Genomic DNA, 23,835 nt, shown 5'->3' with positions numbered 1-23,835 from the left:
ATGATAAAATGGTATCTTTCACTTACACAACGGCACCGTGTTAAAACATAACACAGTGAGGGGGTTCCTGACCGAGCGTCAGTGTGGGACGAGTTACAAGTCAGAACTTTAACAGGAAGTGTATTTTCTTTCATAACTGATTTTTATGCCTGTGTGAGATGGTGAGTGGGCAGGTGGCTGGATACACAACATTTTTTTGGGCAGAGATTGTGTGTTTGTGCATGCGTGTGTGTGTGTGTGTTGCTAAGAGCAGCTCTGAAGAGCATTTAACAAGCTGGGATGGCGATCAGGACCCCCAGTGCCCTGCAAACACAAGCGTGAGTCAGCCTGGACCACAGGCCTGTAGTCCCGATCATTTCAGCACAGATCACACAAACAGTGCAAAATACTAACTGGATGGAATCATACACACTGGTGCTGCTTTTAAATTATTTCAGCATCCACTGAATGGACTGCTATAAACCTTTCCACAGACATTTGTGATTACTTAATAACAAAGTTTAGCATTTTAACACATTAATAGATGTTGAATTTTATGTGCCTTTAACATTAGTTAGCACCGTCAGTGATCTGGCAGAGCCTCACCACCCTCATGACAGTCTTGTAACTTTTTTATTCCGGGAACTTTAACAATGCTGGTTTTTACTTTGTTTGTGGTCTTGTAAATAGTTTATATTTTATTTACCATACACTGACAGTGGGCGGTGAGCACTGTGCTTGAGTTCCAGTTTCTTCCCACACATGCGTTTCTGTTTATCCGTTAGCCCTGTGGTGAACTGACAACCTTTCCACAGTGTACCCAGCCTCACACGCTGGTCAGATAGGCACTTCAGAGAATGATGGATAGATGGGTGGGTGACTGGGTGAATGATGTGAAAGTGGGTGATTGCTTCTTGTGCTGGTGACATAATTTGAAACCACAGTTTCTGCATTAGTTACAGGGTTTAGACACATAGTACTGCGGTCCTACTTCCTGCTGGGCCAAAATACCTAATCATTTTCTACATAAAAAGTGATTATCTCATTAGCTATCAATTATAATGACTTCCCACCCTAACCTCCACCCCATATGGTAGCAGAATGAGGGGGATGTTTTTGGCAGACTGCAGCCAGCTACTGTAACTAGGAGTTATTGATTTTGGCTTAATTTCTGGCAACTTTCATTCACCAGATCACAACAACAGTCGACTCAAGGTGCTGTATTTCACTCATAAAGTCTTTAGCGACTTTATCTCACTATACTTGCATGTCATTCATGCAGTCCATGCACTTATTTATCTTGCTGTTGTGCGCTATGTGCACCCTGTAACAGGGCCGTGCTCTTTGACCCTATTACCCAGCATGCCCTGGGAGCATTACTGACTTTCTTTCTCTTTATTTACATTTACATTTACATTACATTTTAATTGACACCTTATTCAAAGTGACTTCTCTGGGTGAATGGGTTGATGGTTCAGTGTCTTGCCCAAGGACACACAGACAGAAGGTCTCCATTAATCTGCAGAATAATGTTTACACGTTTACAGTATTAAAATAAAATAACCTTAATTGACACAGAACTGGATTGTAGCTGAAAAAGTAGATTTTTATGATACTATAATACAGTAGTGTTTTATTTTCTTTGGTTGTGGATGATCAGGTAATATATTAAATTCACATAAAATAGAATTTTAATCTCTGTTCCTATATTTAACCACCTGCTGAGACAGAAAGTAAAACTCATACCTTTTTGAGTACCATACTTTTGTGCAGAGGCTTAGTTACTCGAGTAATTGATTAGTCATCTCTTTTATATAATAGTTTGGGTAATTTTAAGGATTGTCTACTCTTATAGGGTCATAAATTCAGCAGCTGCATTGATTTGGACTGATGATGTGGCAAACAAGGAATCTGGAGGCATCAGTTTCTATTTAACTGAGCAAACGATCAATCTCTTAATTAAGAAAATAATCAGCACATTAATCAGTTAGTAAAATAGCCATTAGTTGAGACCGATTCCTCCAAACAAAGAAATTCTCAAATAAATTCTGAAAAGCACAAATCACGATGAAATGCACAGATCTTTCTTTTTCCAATTTAAGATATTTTAATAAGATTAACCACAAAATGTTGTCGTCTTTGGTAATAATAGTAGCAGGCCTGTTTCATTTTTCCTGTCTCGCTGCTCATGGTTATAATCCAGAGAAACAGCTGCATCGACTGCCTTTGATTTGTGATCTTTTACAGTCGGCAGTAAAAATAACCACATTCCCACCCTGCAGATTTGTCCGCAAGTGTTCCTGCCGTTATTAATGGTGGTCAGGAGTCCAGTTGATTTAAATAAGAGTGCGGCACGTTCAAAAGATCAATGGGCAGCTGTTTTAAGAGGGAATTTATAACGACCACGGACTGTCCTGCTGTGCTCACTGTGCACATTTTGCGCTTATACCGTGAGCTCACTTGCAGGGGATGTAAATCATAGAAAAAGGCCAGCAGCGGAGGTCAGATCATTTAGGATTTCATCACAGCCAAAAGAGCATCAGCAACTACTTCATCATCACAAGCACAGAGAGGTGAACAATCCACGGCGCAGATACCTCAGCGCTGCTGCCAGTTTATTAAACTGAGCGGAATTGAGTGTGATGTTTTCCAGGCTGTGTATATAAACCCGAGGTGAGAAAGTTTAAAGGACGCTTTGTTCTCCTGCTCAGATGCAAAAGCACAGTTGCGAGCTTCACCACGAACACAGAGAGATTAGAGCTCAACACACGCAAAGAGCATTACGACGGCCTCGTTTCTGCGCAACAAAAAGTTTGACAAGTTGATCTGATTAGCTTCAGCCAACCTAAAGCGATAAAAGCAAAGATGCACGAGTTAAAAATGGACAAAAGAAGATATCGATCGCTACTTGTTTGTGAGGAGGATGAAGGGTTGCTTCAGAAATGATGTGGGCCTGAACTTGAAATACACTTACAGCAACTTTCTAAAAGTTCTTCTGAGCTGATGTGTGTAAACTGTATTTATTGTATCTTGTGTGGAGTTTGTGCTGCTCAGATTTAATTAGTCATTTTTAGCAGAAAATCTGAGCATCAGATGGTTTTAAATTAAATTTCATTGAAAAAAATCCAGGATAAAATTAGTTTAGATACCTTCAAGTGCCTTGATATGGACTTAAAAGCTACATTAGAATGCTGATACTAAGGTGGCTGCATTAGTGGGTCCAAATTTCACATAGTACACTCGAAGGTTGTGGACCAATCAGTTCAGTAAGTGAATGGATTAAGGGACTTGTTCTCAAATGCTAAATAATGACCACTTCTAATGACCCAGTGTGAGTGTTTCTGCCGTGTTCTTTGTCTTCTAAGTTCATAGATGGATGACTTGGAGTTTTTTAGGAGCAAATTTGAGTAGTTAGTCTTGGGCTTTAGGAGCATTTTCTGGTAATTAACAGACCAGACAGAATAATTGATTACACAATTTTGAGAAAATGAGTAGTCTGTATCTAAGGCTGGAACTGCAATTGTTTTCATTGATTTATCAATTCATTTATGTGGTGTTAAAAAAAAAAAGCTCTAATAGCAAAAATCTGCATTATTCAACATATTACTTATTTCATCTGCTCCCACTGGGGCTCAGCTACCTCCATCTCCCCTGATCTCAAACAGCCTCTTCTGTCACACCAATGCCCTGCATGCCCTGCCTGGCAGCTCCATATTCAATGCCCTTTGTCCAGTGTAGCCACTATCTCTCCTCTGCATATGTCCAAACCATCTCTAACTTTGTCTTTCCTGACAAAAAAACAATAGCAAAGGAGACCAGGGAGGGTTTTTTTCTGGAGAAATAGCTGAAATTATGGGTGATTATATTTAGTAATGTAAATAATGTATTAATTGGTCTGCCTCTTCTCCATTTGTTGCCCCTCATTTTACTGGCCACAGTCAGGGGTGCTGTCACAGTTTTTATAAGAACTAACACTATTCTTTTTTTTTTTTCATTTTGTTATTTTTTTTTTCAATCAGTGATGAAGCCCATTAAATAATAAGCAACTGTTATGTGTGGGTGATAATCCCTAGTCAATCCCTTGGCTCTGGCATAGCTAATAAATTCATGAAAAGCCCTGAAAAAATTATTTAAAATTATTTAAAAAACAATAATAATTAATTTTTGCATTGACCCATCAGTCACACATTTGCAGGGCAAGCCTTGGTTGTTTAATTAAAAATGACTCATGCAGTTCTAGGATGTGTGTTGTACAGTAAAGGGTGTGTTTTTTTTTTGTTTTTTTTTAGATTGTTGTTGCCCTGGACGGCCGGACAAAGCTTTTAAATTCATGCCACTCCATTAATTCAGGTCTAAGGGATTAAGAGTCGGTTTGTTGGAGTGCGGCACTGTGCAGCAGGCAGGAGGCATCTCAGTCATGCAGAGAAGATGTTTTATGTCCTGTAGCAGCATGGCGTGTATCCTGTACCTGCCCAGTTTCTAATTCTTTTCTCTTTCCTTTTTTTTTTTATGTTGGCCAACAGCTATTAGAGTATTCTGCCCATTTACACGGCACCTGCACTGAAAACAGGGGCATGTCTTTTGTCTTCTGTCCATAATTTAATTCTTCCACCAAAGTCTTTCTCGCAAATGGAGTTTGCAGGAGAGATTTCATAGAATTAGAAGACTGTGTTATTCATGCTTTATTCCCCATATTTAAGCAACGATGACCGTCACTATCTGATGAGGCGTTGTACTGGATGAGTTCTGGCGCCCTCAGAAGAGCTGTTAGAAACAGAAACATGAAACAATGACTAGTGACACTGTGGTATTAGCAACATTCATGTTACAATTAAACTGATCCCTGTTGCAGAGTATAAAAATGGAGGAAGCATCCATGCAGCTGTTATTAAGACTAAGCTGTTTTAAAACCAAGTTCTGTGAATAAACGCGCACTGGTTCCATCAATTTCCATCAATTTTAGATGGTGTGGAGTCATCAGCCCTGGTTAACTATGAAAATGTCACATTTTAAGTTTTATTATGACTGTAAAATGCTACATTTTATCTAATAATCATTTCTGATACTTAAGCACACACACAGGTAAATTTAGCCTCTGTCTTGAGCACTTCGGTCATTCCCATCTTGGTCTTTGAAAAGCAGCTTGCTCTGCACCATGTCCTGCTTTATCATGTATTTTACTGCAAATTGATTTAGTAAAGAAATATCATGTTGTATTCAGTAAAATCTGAAACTAGTCATTGAGACCATTAACTGATAAGGAAAGTGTTTACTGAGGTCATGGATCTAGTGAGAAGTTGTGTAATATTTTCATACATTTCTATGACTAGATGCTTCCTTTGCAACAAAATGAGTCGCCCCCTGCTGGCCATTAGATAGAAGGCAGGTTTAAGGTAAATGCAGTCAATGGCTAATCAAACAGTGTGAAAACTAAAAATGTTTGCAGAAAACTGCCAAATGTCAGCCTCTTTGTCAGTAGTTTTGTGTGCCTGTAATTCCTTCACCCTTTTCAAATTTCAGACTGCAGGAACAAATATCCTGTTGGAAATAACTTCACCTGAAATCTTAATGCTCTGTGTTAATGAGTCTACTTTAACTGCAGATCATTTTTGTCTTTTGAGAAAACCTCACCCGTGAGCATGTTTATGTTTACATGTTCTCATCGTACTTGGGAATCTGAAGGGTGAGTTGTGCATTCGATTGGCTGATGTGATGCTGTGATGTCATAACACGAGAAGTGAAATACTCATACACAACAGCAAGTACAGAGCAAACACCAAGCCATTAGGACTGGTTGTTGTGATTGACTCTTCGTTTTCCCTGCATAATGAGTGATTTGGGTTGACATCACCCCATTTATGAGTCAGTGTAAGTTACTTCTAAGCATCCTAATTTTCATTCTAACGCTGAATTCTCATGATTTTACACCATTTTACACTGATGCTAAATGCTGTTTGTCAGTGTTGCTGCTGAGGAACAAATTATCCTGCTCACCACTCTATATAAATTTGCCTCTTTTTTTCTGTTTCCCGGTTGCCTCACACTTTCCACCTGCAGCAAAACTGCATCCACCTCATTGCAGGGATCTGTTTGCCTGTGCTTGTGTGCATGCTGTGTTTAAATGTGTATTTTCATTCAAATAAACACTAAAATAAGTGATTTTACTGGTCAGCGACATCCCTAAAACTGTAAAACTACTGTACTGCTGAGCACATGTGAAACAACTTTTTAAAGCATGCTTTATGCTTTAAGTTTCTAAAGAGGACCAAAAAGATTCAAACCCCCCCCCCCATGGAGATCATTATATGATTGTGACTGGTGTAGGTGAGGTGTTGCTTTTCCAATTGTTGTTATTCGTGTGAAGTGTTTACTTGGCCTGTGTTCTGGGAATGCCTCTCCCTGTGGGTGCTGCTGAGGGACTCTTCTAAGAACTGGACAGCTTTCACCCCGTCTGACCAGAAGGCTGTGACGCACTCGGCTGCAGCTCCAGTGATTCACTGGTACTCCTGTTCCTGAATCTGTGAAAGCTTGTTCTCTCCTTCACGGCGGTTCCTGCCCTCCCTGACCTAACAGGTCCTGGTGTTTCCACACGTCTCGGCTGTGATGCACAGATGGACCACAGGCAGGAGAAATCCTTCCTACTTCCTCTGAACATGAGGGTGATGGTGCTTATCTTGTCTTCACTTATAATACAGCAGGAAGCCAAACAGTCCACATTGAAAGCAAATAAAGAATTGCATTTAGCAGAAATTCATCAAAATATGAGCTCTAAGCTGCTGACTGACAGCTTTTAGCTTTTTCTAAGCCTGTTTTAATTTATATGCCTGCCAGAAGCACCTTAATCATTGGCCTTAGCTTCTTAAACAAGAGCCAATCAGTTCCCAGATTGCTGTGTAGTACCATAGTGTAATGGCCACATAGTTTACTTGAGGGACAGACAACAGTATCTTGGCCACAGATACTTTGACGTGCAGAAAGGAGCAGTCACAGAATCAATCCACGGACTTTCTGGCTGGTAAATGACCCATTCTACCTCCTGAGCCACAGCTGCCCTAATTAAGTTTTAGACTTTTTGATATCACTTTCATTTCACTAAACCAGCAACTATGTTTGACCTCTGAAAACTATCCAAAATGTCTAACAAACCGTCAGATTTTTCTGGTGTTCCTTTATAGAAATCCACTTCAAATCAGCAGCACCTCCAGCAGCTTCAACAGTAATACTGCACAGCGATGGTTCAATATTAATAATCTAATGATGTCATCTCATATAGAGGGATAAAACTAGCACTTTGATTTTTCATGCAAGGTATTTGCTTCTGGAGTGTTTTACATTGCTCTTTATTATTTGTAGTGTCATACTCCAACTGTTATCTATTATGCTCCTACTGTTCTGCCAGACTAATAATATTCTAATCTAATAAAATACTGTGCAGTTTACATAGCCAAATAATGAGTGAATGAGTTGTCAAATATAAATGGCATGTTTTCTGATCAAATGCCCCTTCCTGTTGTCGCAGCTACCGTTTATCTGTGATTCCAGTGCTGGAAAATAAGAGCACTTCTAGATTAGATACGATTAATCTACACCGTGCCTGAAAATGATCCTCCCACTCATTTCACAGCTCCTTTCTGGCCAGAGTTCGCGTCACATTAATTTTTGTGAAATCAATTCTAAACTATGAAATGTGATATAGATATATATATATATCGCAAGGACAGATAGTGGTGTCTGTTGTGAGTGGTCAGATCTGCTGTTTGTCTACATTCATACTGAGAGAGCAGTATGAGAGAGCACATTTAATTAGAGGATGTGAACGTCTTTGCTCTTGTCAATTTTCCTTTTGCAAAAAATATTTTTAAGTGAAAAAAAGAGAAAACATAACAAAACAAAACGCTGTGTAGGTTGGACGTGGAAAACAAGCAACACTTTCCACTAAACACCAATGTTTTGTTGATCCATCCACCACCTCGACCTCCACACAGACTACATGCTTTATGAAAGAATCACCTGTCTTCCATGTAATCTCCCAATATCATCTCCCAATATAATTTCTATAAAAAGCAGAGGGTGGTGACACTTGCAAAAGGCAACTACACCCTTTCCTGTTGCATAAAACAGCTTCTTTTTTTTACCATCAAACTGGCAACTGGCCCATTTTACAAGCTCTCTTTAAATGGCTGCAACCCCATCACCATTTGTGTTAGAAACAAAATTCAAATGGTTTCAGAAAAAAGAGACAATGAGCATTTGGGGCATATTTGGTGTATCACAGTAGCACAAAGCATTCACAAGGTACTGTTGTCTGAACACAGACAACTCTTGCTCTCTGTGCACGTGGTAAAATCCGCTCTTTCTAGATTTTACCATGGCCTACAATAGCCTGTATAATATCTGAGTGATAAAGGGTTAACATAAGACACATTCATTTCAAATTTTGAGCAGTATTGAAAGTTAATAAATTTACTCCTGAAGATGGTTGAGATGATAAAAACTAAACAGAACCTGTGACAGTGGCTACATATTGAGCTCTTCTTGTGCAATAGGGCAGCAAGCAGAATATAAAAGTAGAACACTATAAATAAGGATGGCTTGAAGAGAGGAGTCAAGAAAGCAGTGAGAAGAAACAAGTATGACTGAGAGGGTCTGGCCTCCCTGAGGGTTCGCAGTTCCTTTGGTAGTGTATCACAGGTGATCTCCTCCCTATTTCTTTTCCATCAACACATCAACTCAGGAGTAAACAGACACACAGTGCTGCAGTGGCTCACAGACAGACGCAGATGTGGCGTTTCAGATCAAAAGCAGTAGACAACTCAGCCATTCAGGACAGAGAAGAACGCCTTTGTTGGGCAAGCGCTCGAGCCGAGCTGTGGGAGGTCAAATGACTGTCTAACATCTGTCAGTCATCCTCCAACGAGCCGAAACCTGACGGCACCTTGCTGCCTCCATTAGTCTGCCTCCCACATCACCTGCAGCTACAGCTGCTGCGTTACATACCTGCCAACCTCTCAGCCTGCAAGATGCATCTTTATTTGGCCAGGCTGCTAATATTGTATTCCTTTTGCTTTCTGGTTAACTTTTCACAGCTAAGACTCCAAATGTCCATGACAAATGTCTTAAAGAGTCATTTCCAACTCCATATTGTTCATTTGTAACGTCTACTAGAGCACCTTTGTATTCAGAGACTATAAGATAATGGTCTCTTTCTAATCATCTGCTTACAGGTGTCCACTATTATGGACATGTCCAATATGGGCACAGATGTCCATTATAGTTACTGTTTTTTACTAGACTTGTTTAGGTCTCAGTCACACACGTCTAGAGACCAGTCAGGAACTCCATGGCAACCTCTGACAACAGGGGAAAAATGTTTATTCCCCAACTGGCTGGCAAACAGTTGCTAACTGTAACCAGGTCAAACTGGTCACCAAAGTGCAGGAACCAAAGTGGTTGTTTTAATCACTAGATGATTGCCACTGTCGATGCTGACAAATTGCCGTCCTCCAAAACAAACTACAGGTTACTGCAGCAGCTTGCTAGAATCACATCAATCAAAATGAGGTTTTCAGTGCAACACTATATGCATTTGCAACTAATTTTACCTAGCTGACTCCAGCAACCACTTTCCCAGCAACTGGTGGTTACTAGGGTGTCACTGACCTCTCTCTGGGTCAAACTTCATCAGCTGATTTCGCCGCTACGTCAGCAACCCTTTCCAGCCCATCACAGAATTGTAATTTTTCCCTCACAACCTGTTTTTGCTAGATGGTTGCAACTGGTCACTAGGCTTGTGTGACTGAGCTGAACTGGACCTCTCCTCCATGTTGAAGCATTGGTTTGCTCTGAAATTAATCGAACTACCAGGTTGTCCAAGAAGTCTGCTCTTCTTTGATTTTTTGATTAAAATTCTAGTGCTATTATGTGTAATTTGTTAGTGCAACAGGATTCTGTGATTTTGCAACCTGTGAATGCACTTTGTTAACTAGCTTTACTGATAATATACCATGCCACCTTCTCATCCAAATGACCCTTTAGAACTTCAGGCTCCAAGAAAAATCCAGGTGGTCAAGTTCAAGCCTTTAGAAATGTAGTGCAAAAACCAAATAGTTGTGACAACAACCAAGGCTTTTTTCGTACAGTTTGTGGGTAACGACAAAAAATTGAGCCTTATGTATGTAACTAGATAAGATCGGTAAATTTCACAGATTCATTTAGTGTGTTTTCTCTTAGCCTTGTGAGTTTGTGTGTACATGTGCAATGTTTTTAACTTTTAGTTACACAAATTAATTATTACATTCCCCCCAAAATCAGTTGGCATTAGCAGCTCAGTTTCACTTACAATTTGGAAAGCAAAGATCAGAAACTATGATTACACTTTATAAAAAGAACGATGAAAGACAAACAGAATGAGGAGTTAGTGACTATATAGGAATTGATATTAGTGGCATTCTGTAAAAAAACAAAAACATTTTACATTAATTATTTGTACTGTGATTGGTTGGAGCTGTGTTTAGATGCCAGCTTACAAAATACCAATTTTGCACTTCTAAAATTCAATGTGTGTGATTTAAGTGCCATTTGAGCCTCTTCCTCTGCCTCCTTGATTCACCAACACAGGTGAGGGTGGTGTGGGTGGAGGCAAAAAAGCCTTCACTGTATCCAGATCTGAAGTCAGGCCCCATTTTGCAGCTATCAAATGAAATCTCTTGATGGCTGATCCTCACTGCAGTGATACCTTATCTGCATATTTAAAATATGTTACAAAAGTGCATAAACTGTCATTTAACTGCGTCTTTAAGTGTTAGCAACAGTTCTGCTCCAGTGCTGACATGGAAAAAGACCCAGTATTGTGTGTGTGTGTTCGTATTGGGAGCGATGGTGCACATGAGCCTCCCAGCCTTAGCAGGGTCATTACCAAGATGAATATAGTGATTATAAGGATGAATAAGGTGTGATTATGATGATGAATAAGACGATTAGGGATCTTGTCATTGCTGCTAGGATGGCTGTTCATTAGGAGGGAGATGATGTCAATGTGTAACATGCATGAACCCATTACCTTTTCATCCACAGGGGATTTATTTGCTCATACCTGTGCATGCATCCACATGGGAATGCCGCAATATTGTAACTGCAGACTAGAGGAGACCATTTGTGTTCATTTGTGAAGTTAAATGACCCATATAAGCAATATATCTTTTTCCATCCGTAGTGTAATCCAACAGTAAGTTTATATGTTTGACCCGAAAGGACACAAGCATACCTGACTGCCTTTGCAGGCCTCTGTGTGGAGTCAGCGCTAGCTTACAGGCTGCCGTGCTGGTACTATAACAGCTGCTGACTAATACTGCATGCTGTGTCACTGAAGCCGCTTTGTGTCCAGGGGTTAAAGACACCTCACCGGCTCCAACCATGTGATCCCAGATAGCTATATCCATGGCAACCGCAGCGAATGGTTCTGATGTCCACATGGCAACGGCTGCTGTAGGGACTGAGGATGGAGGTGGGAGGAGGAGGATATGGAGGAGGGGAAGGAGGGGTTTCTGGATGCTGACGCACTCAGTGGCTGCCTGGAAAGTTTTCGAGAATGCCACCCACTGGCAAATCAGAAGTGGGCTTGAATCTCTCTGTCTCTAACTCTTTCTCTTTAAACTGCACCTCCTACTCAGTCAAGTCCTCCTGACCCCCCCTGCAGCCCCCCAACCCCCCACCCTCCCCTTCCCATCATGCACCTCCTACGTGTTTGTGTCTCATCAGACCTTTGTCTCAGTTTGCAGCAATGTGGCAGCAGTTATCGTGCTTGATGACTGTTAGAGGGTTTCATGTGTGGGCAGGCGTGACCCGGACGTCTCTCTCCTCTGCCATCCAGGAAAGATTTGTCCAGTTCTGTGTAATTGTTAAGATACTGCTGGTACCACCACTTACTGCAGACACCGATGAAAGTTTGTGACGGTCTGTTTATTTAGGTTTAATCTTAACCCACGTTACATTTGATTATTACTAATTTGATCATCACATCATTAGATATTGATCAACATTAGCTAACTGGAGCCTTATGTTTGCTTTTCATGTTGCTCAATAACCAGCCCACATACCAGTAAAAAAAATGTTACCTCAGTAAAGGTCCATATATACATTATTTTAGCTTTAAATTTTATTTGCCTTCGAAGTGAAGTACTCTAGACTGCTGTTAAGTTTCCAAAGCAAGACAAAACATGGTGGACGGAGCAGCCATTTTTTCCTGCAAAGTCCGCTCTGGGGGGCGGAGCTTCTGGAGATAAAACATGACTACTCCGTTTCATTTCAACATAATTCAGTCTGATAAACTGATAAGCCTTGGTTCCTTAAACAATATATAACAATTACAAGATAGGGAGTTCCTTATATGCAAATTCAGCATCTGGCTTATTGCACTTTTTTCAGTGTGCAGTGTTATAGTTTTCAGTGCATTATGGCAGCAAGCAGAGGTCCAATTCCATCAACAGTTAGTAACGCCCTATCTCCAGCATTTTGGCCACTTTTAATTTGAAAAACAGATATAAATGATGAGTGAAGGTTGAAACTGACTGCACGTTTTTACACTAGAACTTGTCAATCTCAAGTTAAAACAGACTATAAATCACAACTTGCTTTATCCCGTTTCACTCTTTATAGGAACCAGATTTTAAAAACTAGCATCATGGTGTATTGAAGCATACTTGCAACAACTTATTAAGACCATAATCTCATCATATAGATCAAAAGAGAGCAAGGCCATTTTTCCACAGATTGGATCATAAACAGCTTTTTGCAGCCAGAGCAGTTTCCGCAGGTTGTAGGCACTTCTGCATAAGATTCACTTGACCACACAACTGATCTTTCATATATCATCTATGCTTCTTTTTTATTAGAAACACTTTATTTTAAACAGAGCTTAGTTTGAAGTTAGGCAGTACTTTAGGAAATCATGCTCTTTAAATAACACAGCGATAGGGAGGCTTTTCAGTCAGCTTGATAGATGAGATGAATTTGTATTTAAAGAACTACTCTAGCAAAATAGTGTTGGGGGACTCGTTAGGTTAACGTGTTACTCTAAATTGGCCGATATGATTGCAAATGGATGTCTGCATCTCTGTAATAGACCTAACTGATCACCTGTCCAGTGTGTCCCCTGTCCCTCACCCACTGTAAGCAGCGTAGACTCCATCCCATAAACATCCCTATTTGTGTAAACAGCTAAAAAGAGGGATAGGAGTCATCTTGGGTGTGTAGAAAGTGTAACTGAGCTTTTTGTTCTTTTATATCAGATAAATTAATCAGCTACTCAATGAAGATAATTGTTAGCACAAATTAGTTTGATTCAACTTAGTAAACCAATGATGAGGAATTTCTGCAAATTTTAAAACAGCTTTCACTCATTTCTTCCCCACTTCTCACTGAGGTATGAAAGTCCAACTCAACCCTCTTTATTTAGACCAATGATAAGTGATCCCCCTTGAGTCGCTCTCTCAGATGAAACTTCTCCAAAGACACACAAGTAAACTGATCTTCATGTGTCAAATAACTGGAAAGCTCAAGCAGGAATATTGATGCTCTTCTGCGCTGGATATAAAACCAGATAGATGAATCATACGTGGTCATGTTCCTTGTTACTGTTATTTCATCTGCATTTCAGGATCTCACCTACTGCTGATGATACTGTTGTGTGATATGTTGGTTTAATCACTCAGAAAAAGAAGGAAAGTAAGCTAAAATCCCTCCGTGTGTGTTCTGTCAGGCTTTGTGCAGTGACTTCGATCATACTATATGCAGCAAAATGGAGATTAACTCACAGTCGAGGAGGAAGAAATGACTCAAAGCTGCCTTAAAACTTGAAGAAATTTCTCAGCAGCAGGCCAGAAATCTGCCTGCGAGAATGATGGCAAGAGAGAAAATAGGAGTTAGTGTTTCCTGTTCCTGTAATAACCAGGGGCCAGGGCCCATGCTTGTGCTATCAGTGGCATTAGAAAAACTTTCTCAGCTTCGTCACGGACCTTTTTTAACCAGTCAACACCTAAACTTTGGAACAGATCCACATTGGGTTGAGGTCTGCCTCAGCTGGAGCTGGTCCAATATCCTGCACCTAAATGTGAACATCACCCTGGGGAAAGCTTGAATAAAGAGCAACATGGCAACATCACCAGACCAACAAGAGCTCCTCCTCGGTGTTATGTGTATGTGCTGTGTAAGGGCCGTGAAAATGAGCCTGATGTCGGCTGGATAAGCTCCGGCCCCTCAGGACTAGACCCTGAGCCTTGCTGCTGTGGGCAACTGTAAATCTGTACGTTCACCTTCCTACCCCCTCTCATTGCCACACACACACACACACACACTGTACTTCACTCCTGAGTGTTTCTGCCACTCCAGGCTCTGTGGTAATGAGGTGCTTTATGGCTGCAGGGGACGGGAGGGGACACAGAGGACATGGGGTTAGCCCATAGCTCATTCCCAGTATAGGAGGGAACGGCGGTCAGTGGTGTCTGGGCTGATTGACTTAGTCAGGATAACACCCTCTCTGGACAACGCTCAAAGACTTTCCTCAACCACAGCTAAGGGTCCGTGGAGGGACTGGTGATGGCTCACTCCCAGCAAGAGATCACAGATAAACCTGTTCTATCGTTTTATGGCGGCAGCTCAATAAATCATGGTCACTTGCTGCTTTTCAGTCCGGCTGAGCAGGCTGTGGTTATTTCAATATTCAGAAGTGTCAAAAAGTTTCATTTTTCATCTATTCTGTTAAGTTATCTGAAGTCCTTTGAGGATTTTGTTCTTCATTTTATCTGTTCATCCTTCATGTTATAATGCTTCTCTGCAGAGAAATTGGTTTTTATATTAAAATTCCTCTAATTTTACTCCTTGTTAAACACACTGACATCCACCGGACAACACACATTAAACCTCCAGCGTGTTTTACAGCGAAAGATCAGTTCCCATTTTAATTTTAGCTTGTTTTTAGCATTGCTTGAGGCCTGACTTTGAGCTGCTAATATGGCTAAAATCAGTAGTACTTGTTGAACCATAAGTAGAGTCATTTTGGTCCAGGATGAAAAAAATACTAAACGCCTCGTGATTTAATTCAGTACAGCAATTCATGGATGACTTGTTAATTGTTTGTTTTAAAAAAGGGTATCATTACATACTACATACTTTCTGCTGTACTTTACAGAGCTAATAGCTAGATCTTTATACTCTAACAAGCTAAATAAAGCACAATAAATTTCATACACACTGGTATGCACATGATATTCAAGATACATGCTAAAAACTTGGCAAACAAGTTAGATTCAACTAGTGAAGTGTAACCGTGCATTCTTGTGGTTTCGTCTGCTAGTGTGTGTTTGATTCGTGGTGCTCCAGCATATAAGAGGCCTGCAGCATGCCCTGCCCCTCACACATAGGCTTCTATAGAAGGAAGCTTTTTTTGATTGGGGAATAAATCTTTTTCATCTTATTCAATGAAAAATATTATTATAAATATTATAATTATATCAATATTATTAAGTAACGCGCTATTGCTATTTTCTTCCACTTACTTCACTGACTTCATGAAGTTTAGACTTGAGCCATACTGAAATTTTCTAAAGTCCTTGGCTTCTTTTGGGTCTTGATAGTTAATAGCTGACAACCCACTCCAGGGTAAATACTGGGATTCTCAGACGACAGGTGAAATATCTTCAAGAACCAAATGAAGTCCAGTTGCTTTGACTTGAGCACTTCAACCAACCATGAACTGTAGGATTGAGAATCTACATCAACATAAATGCACAGTGAAAGTGCAAAGTTGGAAAGGAGAGCATGTTGGAGTTCAGTTTAGGGTGAAGCATCGTACCTGCTAGACATGAGCATATTTGCAAAGAAAACATCGATTTCACCAGTTTTGTTGTAACGCTGAACATCTTAGCTGATGGTTGAACATTCAGAGATTCTGTTTTGTGTTGACCACCTCCTGCTCCTGTTGGTAGTTGCTTCAGTTGCTGAGTTGAAAATTGTTAAAAGTTTAACTCAGTACCACCCACTTCACTTCACTTTTTTTTTTACCTGTTGTTGCTACAAGTGACTGAATTTCCCTGACATTTTTTGGTTTTTGAATACTAAATCACTGCGGTCTCTTCTCGAGAGGATGCCCCTTAAAGCTGCTTGCAGTGCAGTGCACTGACTATGTTCAGGATGTGTTAAATTGTACTCAAACACAAGCTTTGTCTGAAAAATATTGCCAAGGTATTTCTGAAGTTATTTCAAGATCACCTGCAATGTACTGTATTTTTTTCTCTCTGTGTAGAAGAACTGTGCAAGCAATATGTGTGACGTTTCAATTAAGAATACTCTATTTTGTAATTTTTAAAATAACACCAACTTGAATTCTGCAGGAAACACCATTAACTTCATTGCATTGTTAAAGAATTTAGGATCTTTTAAAAAAATGTTTGTACCTTCATCCTGGCTCATGGTGGAAAAATATGATTTTCCAGCTGCCTTGTGATTTTAAACACAGAGCTCTTTGGTTACTCGGCATACTGCGCTGAAAGTACAAGAGCTGCTCAGTGCACACAGGTGTTTCTCTTCAAAGTGATAAGTGTTTTGACCCACTGAACACCTGAGTCTTCAGTAATACCTTCCCATTCACCAGTAGTCCCCCTGCCAAAGCTCCTAATGGCCAAACGGATCGCTCCGCGTTGTGCCCCTGCATTCACACTCACGTGGGGAGGCCTCTGAAATGAAAATGCCATTATAAAACATTTACCAGCCTGCTGAGTTTACATGTCTTACAAGAAAAGGACCGTTTGGAGCGGTTAAGTGTCACATAAATCTTTCAGCACGCTAATTGAAGTGGTTCCCCCAATAGGCCACTCTCCACAGCTGGTATTACAAATCACACAACTGTGGATAGGCCAGCCAGCTGCAAACCAAATCTTACACCCACTTGATAACGCTGTTAAGACACACACATGGTGCTCTGTGGGTTGCTGCTGCTGCTGCTAGTTTGCTCAGACAGCTCCACTGGGAGTGTGTAATGTAGTCGTATGTAAACACAAGTCATCTTTCAGTGAAATATGCTCTGAGAGGAGGCACAAGTGTGTCTCCCCTCACCTCTCTTCCCCCAGAAATGCAACTTATTTAAAGCTTATTTAAGCAGGTATGTTGAAGAGGTACTGACTGGGGGTAGTAGTTGCAGAAGGCGGTGGGGTTACACCTGCAGTAGTCACCAACTCACTACTGAAACTAGCATGCTACAGAAGCTACAGAAGCTTTGGTGGATTATTTTCCTTCAGCTTCAGTTATCTTTAGTGAAAAGAAATCACCCAGCAGCTGACTGGAAATTTGGTCCGCCATCCAAAGAGGAGCTTCACATCATATATCAGAGCATCAAGTGCAAAACTGTGGAGGATCGGTAAACTCTGGAGGCCCTATTCATGGCTCAGCAATTACACTGACACTCAGACTTGATGTATTCCACCTCCTGCTCCATCTTCCCTCGCTGTCCTTCAAAACCTCTCTGTTACCTGCCCTTCCTATATTTATCTCTCCTCCTCCTTCCCATTAATTGTCTTTCTGCCTGCTTTTCTCTCTTTTTGTCTTCCCCCCTCTTTGCCACAGAGCCTGATGATGAAAATCCTTTTTATTTCGTTGTTTATTAATGGATTGGAAGCGATAAATGAGTGGTACACTGTTTCACACCTTTTGATTGTCTGAATTTATTAGAGTAGTTTTGTATGAGAAGTGCAGCCCCTCAGTTCATCCAGCGTGTGATATGTGAACTTTAGCTCCTCTTCCATTAAGCTGACTTTATTCTGATAAACACCAGGTGGGTGGAGCTTCTGTACTTCTGTCTAAATGATCCACATAGGTGACCATATTCAGAAATCCTGCAGATCCTAGAATAGAAAAATAAAAGTTTAGAGCTGAGAACAGGAATGGACTGACGACTCTCAATTTGTACTTTGAATTTGGCGTAAAAAGCATAAAGTCATCCTTCCGTGCATCAGTGGGTCAGGATGCTGCTGGTGGGGGTGGTGATGTAATGGTGTACGGGATATTTTGTTAGCACACTTTGACCACCTTAGTGCCTGAGCATTGTTATTGACTATGTAAATCCCTTTATGACTAGTTAGTGATCTTCTGATTAACAGGGAACCGTGTCACAAAGATCAAATGAGTTTCAGTTTCAGTTACAAAGACTCTCTTCACCTCACTACAGTTGTATTTTTATTGTAACTTCTTAGTCAAAGAAGGACTAAATATTAGGACTACATCAATGTTTTAAGGAGTTCACCTCATTCTTTAGCAACTTTTTATAGCCTCTTCTTTTCTTAGTAATCAGACCTCTTTCAGAACTCTGAAGGGGAATCTGAAGGTGAATATGGCGCGTGCCAAATGGCTGACTGCAAATTTTCCATAGATATTTATAAAAATTATATTTATAGATATTTAAATTAAATGATTTTATAATCCTTTAGAGAAAACCTGATTTTACCATTCAGGTCTGACCTGTGCTTTTTAAATTGCATCAGCTCATCTATTTCTCGTGTTTTCCAGTAGTTTAATGGCTTTGTTAGTATCTGCGAATGTTCATTCATTACAAAATAAGCCCGTTTTTATTTTTACTGAATTATGGTAGTATTTTTGCTACATCTGTAGGCAAACTTTACAAGTGACAATGAGGCAGTCAGATGAACATTTCTCCATTCAATACTCGTACCAGACAACAGCTGGCGCTAACCCACAGGTAATGATAAGAGAGTCGATCGAGGGCGCTTTGATGGCTTGTTTTGTCAGGTGACGCTCTCTTTAATATCTGAGTGGTCATCACCAGGGGTCCCCTTCCCACCGCTGTATGTGGGCCATTCACAGAGCAATAACTGCATCCCGCTGTGCCCATCATGCCTCGCTGCCAAGACCTCCTCAGCACCATGGTAACCAACACCTGTTCCCCTAATTAGAGGGACACTGGAGGGAAAGGAGATGAAGAAGTTAATGAAACACTAATCTGGTCCAATCAAACGGCCAGGCATCTGCCTCCTCGCTGCAGCAGCAGGTGACCATAATGGATGCCTTATGGGTGCCTCCCCCGCCACGTCACCCTGAGTGACCTCATCAATGCCAGATTTCTGCACGGAGCAGACAGGCAGGGAAGAGCTGGAGGGAGGGGAGAGGAGAGGGATGCTGTTTCCTGGATGGACAGCATACCTGAACGGCGAGGTGTCAGCCAAAAAGAGATGAGGTTCTCTCTGCACGGCAGTTGGAGCAGCTCCAGGTCGCACCAGCTGCACAGCTCTTGTTTACAAGCTGCCAACTGCTGCCAGAGAGGCCTGATGCTCAGGTGTGCTTTCTAAAGAGATCAGTCCACTCATATGAGCTGTTATGACACTGTCTGTGTTGACCATTAAAAGAACAAAAGTGTTGTGCATGATCATAAACAGTTTGTGTTTAATTAATAGTTAATATTAAACTCTGGCTCTTTTCCACAGTGGGACTTTTGTCCTGTGTCGCTCCCCTCAGCCCCTTCCCAAGCCTGGATCTGCCGGAGGCTTCCTTCCTGTTAAAAGGGAGTTTTTCCTTCCCACTGTTGCCAAGTGCTTGTTCACTGGGCGTTGTCTGATTGTTGGGTTTTCTCTTTATTACTGTAGGATCTTTACCTTACAGTATAAAGCACCTTGAGGTACATGTTTGAAACCTAAAATATTCAGTTAACTTACAGTAAAGACCAAAAAAAACAACCATGGCTTGCTCAGGACCTTTGAACCTGTCCTCCAAGTTGTGGAGCTGTGAAAATGATATTTTAAAAAGTCAGACTGAGAAAAGCTGAAGAACAAAAACATGAACATGCAAAGCGGTTTTTACCTTTATCTACTTCACTTATACAACACAACAAAACAAGTAATGTTGGCATGGCCCACGTGTTAGATTCAGTCTGGTACACCAGTAGTAACTGGTTGAGGAAAGTCAAATTCCCTCCTCAATAGAACTGAGGATACATAGTCTGTTGATGATATGGAGTGTAAAAGGTCGACGTGTCTGTCTGATATCAAACTGACTCCAGTTGTAGATTTTTGCAGTGTTTCATTTAGAGCTCTCCTGAACCCTCTTTCTGTTTTCACTCAACAGGAAACTTCAAAGGCATGTGTAAACAGATAGACCACTTTCCCGAGGAAACAGATTATGAAGCAGACCCATCTGAGTACTTCTTGCGTAAGTATATATTCAGTCTTTACTTTCACATACAGAAAAATTGTGACTTTTTTCTGTTTGTCTTTAAAGTGACCACATGAGAAAAAAAATCACTTCAGGAATTTTGCGTCTCCTTCTATAATTTCTTTTTGAAATTCTTTCCACTTTTTGCTCAGACTGGAGCACGGTGCCAGTCGCTGCTCTTGGCCCGTGTGTCAGCACCGTCTCTTCCTGCCTTTAGCGTGAGGCTGGCCAGGCTGAACCCTGCCAAGCAGCTCGTCTGTTTTTACTGCTTGGCTGTGTGTAACATAACGTGCAGTGTTACAGTCGGCTGTGTACCCTGTAAACACAGCCCATTGATTTCTGCTCTCTTTTTCTTTGTGCAAGCAAGACAGAGATGCTTGTCGGACTCATTTGCCTGCTAATCCTAAAAATCACAACAGGTGCTGTTACTATCACTAGGTCAATAGTCCCATTAATCTTTGTATTTGCTTAAAAGATAAGAAATTCAATTTAGAGATTTCTCCCCTCTTTTGACACACTGTATAATAATCAGTAACTAATTGTTAATACTTTTATGAGCACACTTAAGCTTTAAATCCTTTTTTCTTTGAGTGGATTTAATTTGGTTTGTTTTTTTGGAAGGACAGAGAAGAAATTTTTATGAGCTGCCTTCTTTCTTGTAATGCAATCTGTTAACACAGCTTTCATAGAGAAACTTTTTTGGAGTGTAATACTGATTTTGGAAACGCATTGGCTGGAGTCCTCATATCCACACTGAAAAGTTTATATGGACACTTGTAACTTTGTGACTGCTCCAGGCCTGCTGATAGCTGATAGTGACTGTACATGTTTCTGTTCTGCTGAAGTGTGTGGTGCAGCTGTCACTCATGAACTGTAGATACGGAGATACAGTTCTTCATTGCACAGCAGGAAATATTCGCACTACTTAAACTTCTCCGTGTGCACTCTGTGTGCAAAAGTGCCCCACTGCATCCCCTTGGTTCTGAATATCATTACCCCTGAGACACTCACGGCAATTCAAGAAAAAATCATAATTTTGGCACCAATGTTGATACGAGAAAACACTAACAGACTACTAGAAAAAGCATAAGACAGATTGAGGGTAAAAAGCATGTGACCATTTGACCGAAAATGAGACTTTAAGTCATAATATCCAGAAACGATTTGTCATTTTTTTAACTAAAGGCAACATAATTTTAAGTAAGTAAGAATGAATTATGTTTAAATATAAAGGTTAAAGTAAAAGGAACGGTGTAGGACCTTCCCTCTTACTTTTTTGTTTTCTTTACAAATCTTTACATTTTTGTTTTTTAATTTCATTGCATTCCTGATATTTTTGTGTCTCATAGTGTTGTGGAAAACTCTAAATAATGAATGGTAATGAATAGTAATAGTAGTAGTAGAAGGAGTAGTATTATTCATTTTTATAGAATTCAAGATTTGTTTTTAAACTTCCAAAGAAAGCCAGGCCTTTGTCATCTTTTCGTACATATGGTTTGAACTTCTAACGTGCACACAAATTCAGGTACAGAAATATTGATAAATCACTGATTTACATGCAGATTTGCGTATATGCACTGCTAATAAATGAGGCCTAATAGCTTGATACAGAAGGCGGGCGTGAGCTTCATCCAAGTTAAAAAATATTTGAACTCTACTCTCTAAAGTTTGCTACAAATAGATGTGTAGATGACTTGGTCATATAACTATATTTTTCTGTAAGTACTGACATCTGGAATTTTTACGTTTCATTAACACTCATCATAATTAAACATAGGTGCCAGCTTTAACGCTCTGTCATACTTCATAAAAATGCCAATGTCCCGAGCCCTGGTTGACCTCATTCCCCCTGCAGCCTGCAGTGAGTTGAAACTGTAAGTCAGAAAGTGTCCATCCTCTCGTCTTCGTCTGCAGGGATTGTAATCGAGGCCTGACAGACAGCCTAACGGTGTGTGCCAGTGCTGGAGATTAAGCCTGGCCAATTAGGCTGCGTTTGACTCAGCGCTCTGAGCGGTTGTTCCCGCCCGTATGCACCGCGGTTACGATAACAGTTCTGGTAATGATTCTAACAATGCCATAGCCCTGGCAAAAGCAGATCACACTCATAACAAGGCATCTCTCAAGCTGAGGATGACAGTCATGGGGTAGAAGCAGCGGTCTGGCCCTCAGACCACTGATGCTCTGTGCACGCGCACGTTAACCTCTTCCCAGGCTGTGACTGGAGGAGAAGGCCGCATTGCTCCCAGTAGCTTGCCAATTAGGACACTCACATCCATAAATATTTCAGCCTCCTTCTTATATAGGTCAGGCCTCTCTCGGTCGTTGTCTCTCTCACTCTCTCTGCATCTCTTCACCCTCACACCTCACACTCATAGTTTTACATGTCAGGAGTTGCACAGTGCCTCATGTCATCTCAGTCACGATGATTTGCAGCATTGCATGTTTTTTTTTTATCCCGTATGCAAGATAAGGTCATGTGGGATGCAGTATGCGTGTCTTTCATGTTAAACCCCAGTGATGCTTTTATACATCGGTGCTTTTCCCTTTCACGGACACACCTGGCATTTCCATAATGAGGAGTTTCACGGTGCCTCTGGGTGGCCAAAGATGGAGAAAAGCTGCCTTTGCTCTCGCAGCTGAGGGAGAGAGGGGATAGTTATGCAACAGGAATGATGTCACTTCAGGTGAAGGCCCGACGGAAGTGACATCACCGGCGAGCACGGCGTCCAAAATCAAGGGGACACACTGGTGATGTCATCAGACAGCATAGTGAGGAGGAGGGAGTGAGAAATTCGGTGATGTGGCTGCCGAGCATAAAACAGACAAATCTGACTTTACTGTGCTCAACATACACCCCCGCTCCACCGCACATGCACAGATCTGCTGTCCTCATGCCGACATCCACGCATGTACAAATACATACGAGCACGCCACATGTCAGTAGCTTCTCTCTGTGCGTGTTTGTGTGCGTGTGTGTGTCTGCTCCGTGAGTCCAGCTCTCCCAATAGCAAGGCAGTTTGCGCATCCACACGGGGTTATATAAGCCAGCTGAGGCACACTAAAGCGCCACTGGGTTTTTAGATCATGCCGTGTTGGAGCTCCCATCATCCGCTGCTCTACTGGGTGCTAAGCAGCTGAGAGAGAAGAAACAGAGGAAGAAAACGCCTAGTTATGCAATCTGCTAATACTAAAACCGAACAACGTGTAGCAATGAGAGGGAAAAATCATGTGCGGGGAGGAGATGTGGATGCCCGTGGACCCACGCTGGAGCAGGAAATTAACTGTTAGTCACAGGCAGGCATTTTAGTCTCTTGATATTATTTTTAGCAGTATTTATTCTATTCAATTCAATTCAATTTTATTTATATAGCGCCAAATCACAACAAAAGTTGCCTCAAGGCGCTTCATAGATACAGAGAAAAACCTAACAATCATATGACCCCCTATGAGCAAGCACTTTGGCGACAGTGGGAAGGAAAAACTCCCTTTTAACAGGAAGAAACCTCCGGCAGAACCAGGCTATGGGAGGGGTGGGGCCATCTGTTGTGATTGGTTGGGGTGAGAGAAGGAAGACAGGATAAAGACATGCTGTGGAAGAGAGACAGAGGTTAATAACAGATATGATTCAATGCAGAGAGGTCTGTTAAT

General features: G+C 41.1%; 1 protein-coding gene across 1 annotated transcript in view; it reads left to right on the top strand.

Moving 5' to 3' along the window:
* Positions 1–23,835, top strand: part of cacng2a (calcium channel, voltage-dependent, gamma subunit 2a) — a 95,430-nt gene that overhangs the window by 33,246 nt on the left and 38,349 nt on the right. Inside the window, exon 2 of the mRNA XM_005921747.3 lies at positions 20,101–20,184. Coding sequence (XP_005921809.1) covers positions 20,101–20,184 — 84 coding nt within the window. The remainder of the gene's footprint in view (positions 1–20,100; positions 20,185–23,835) is intronic.

Source organism: Haplochromis burtoni, unplaced genomic scaffold (assembly GCF_018398535.1).
Source record: "Haplochromis burtoni strain Fernald_Lab_line unplaced genomic scaffold, NCSU_Asbu1 Contig_52, whole genome shotgun sequence".
In the NCBI taxonomy this organism is placed as follows: Eukaryota; Metazoa; Chordata; class Actinopteri; order Cichliformes; family Cichlidae; genus Haplochromis; species Haplochromis burtoni.
This window is presented reverse-complemented; position numbering and strand designations above follow the sequence as displayed.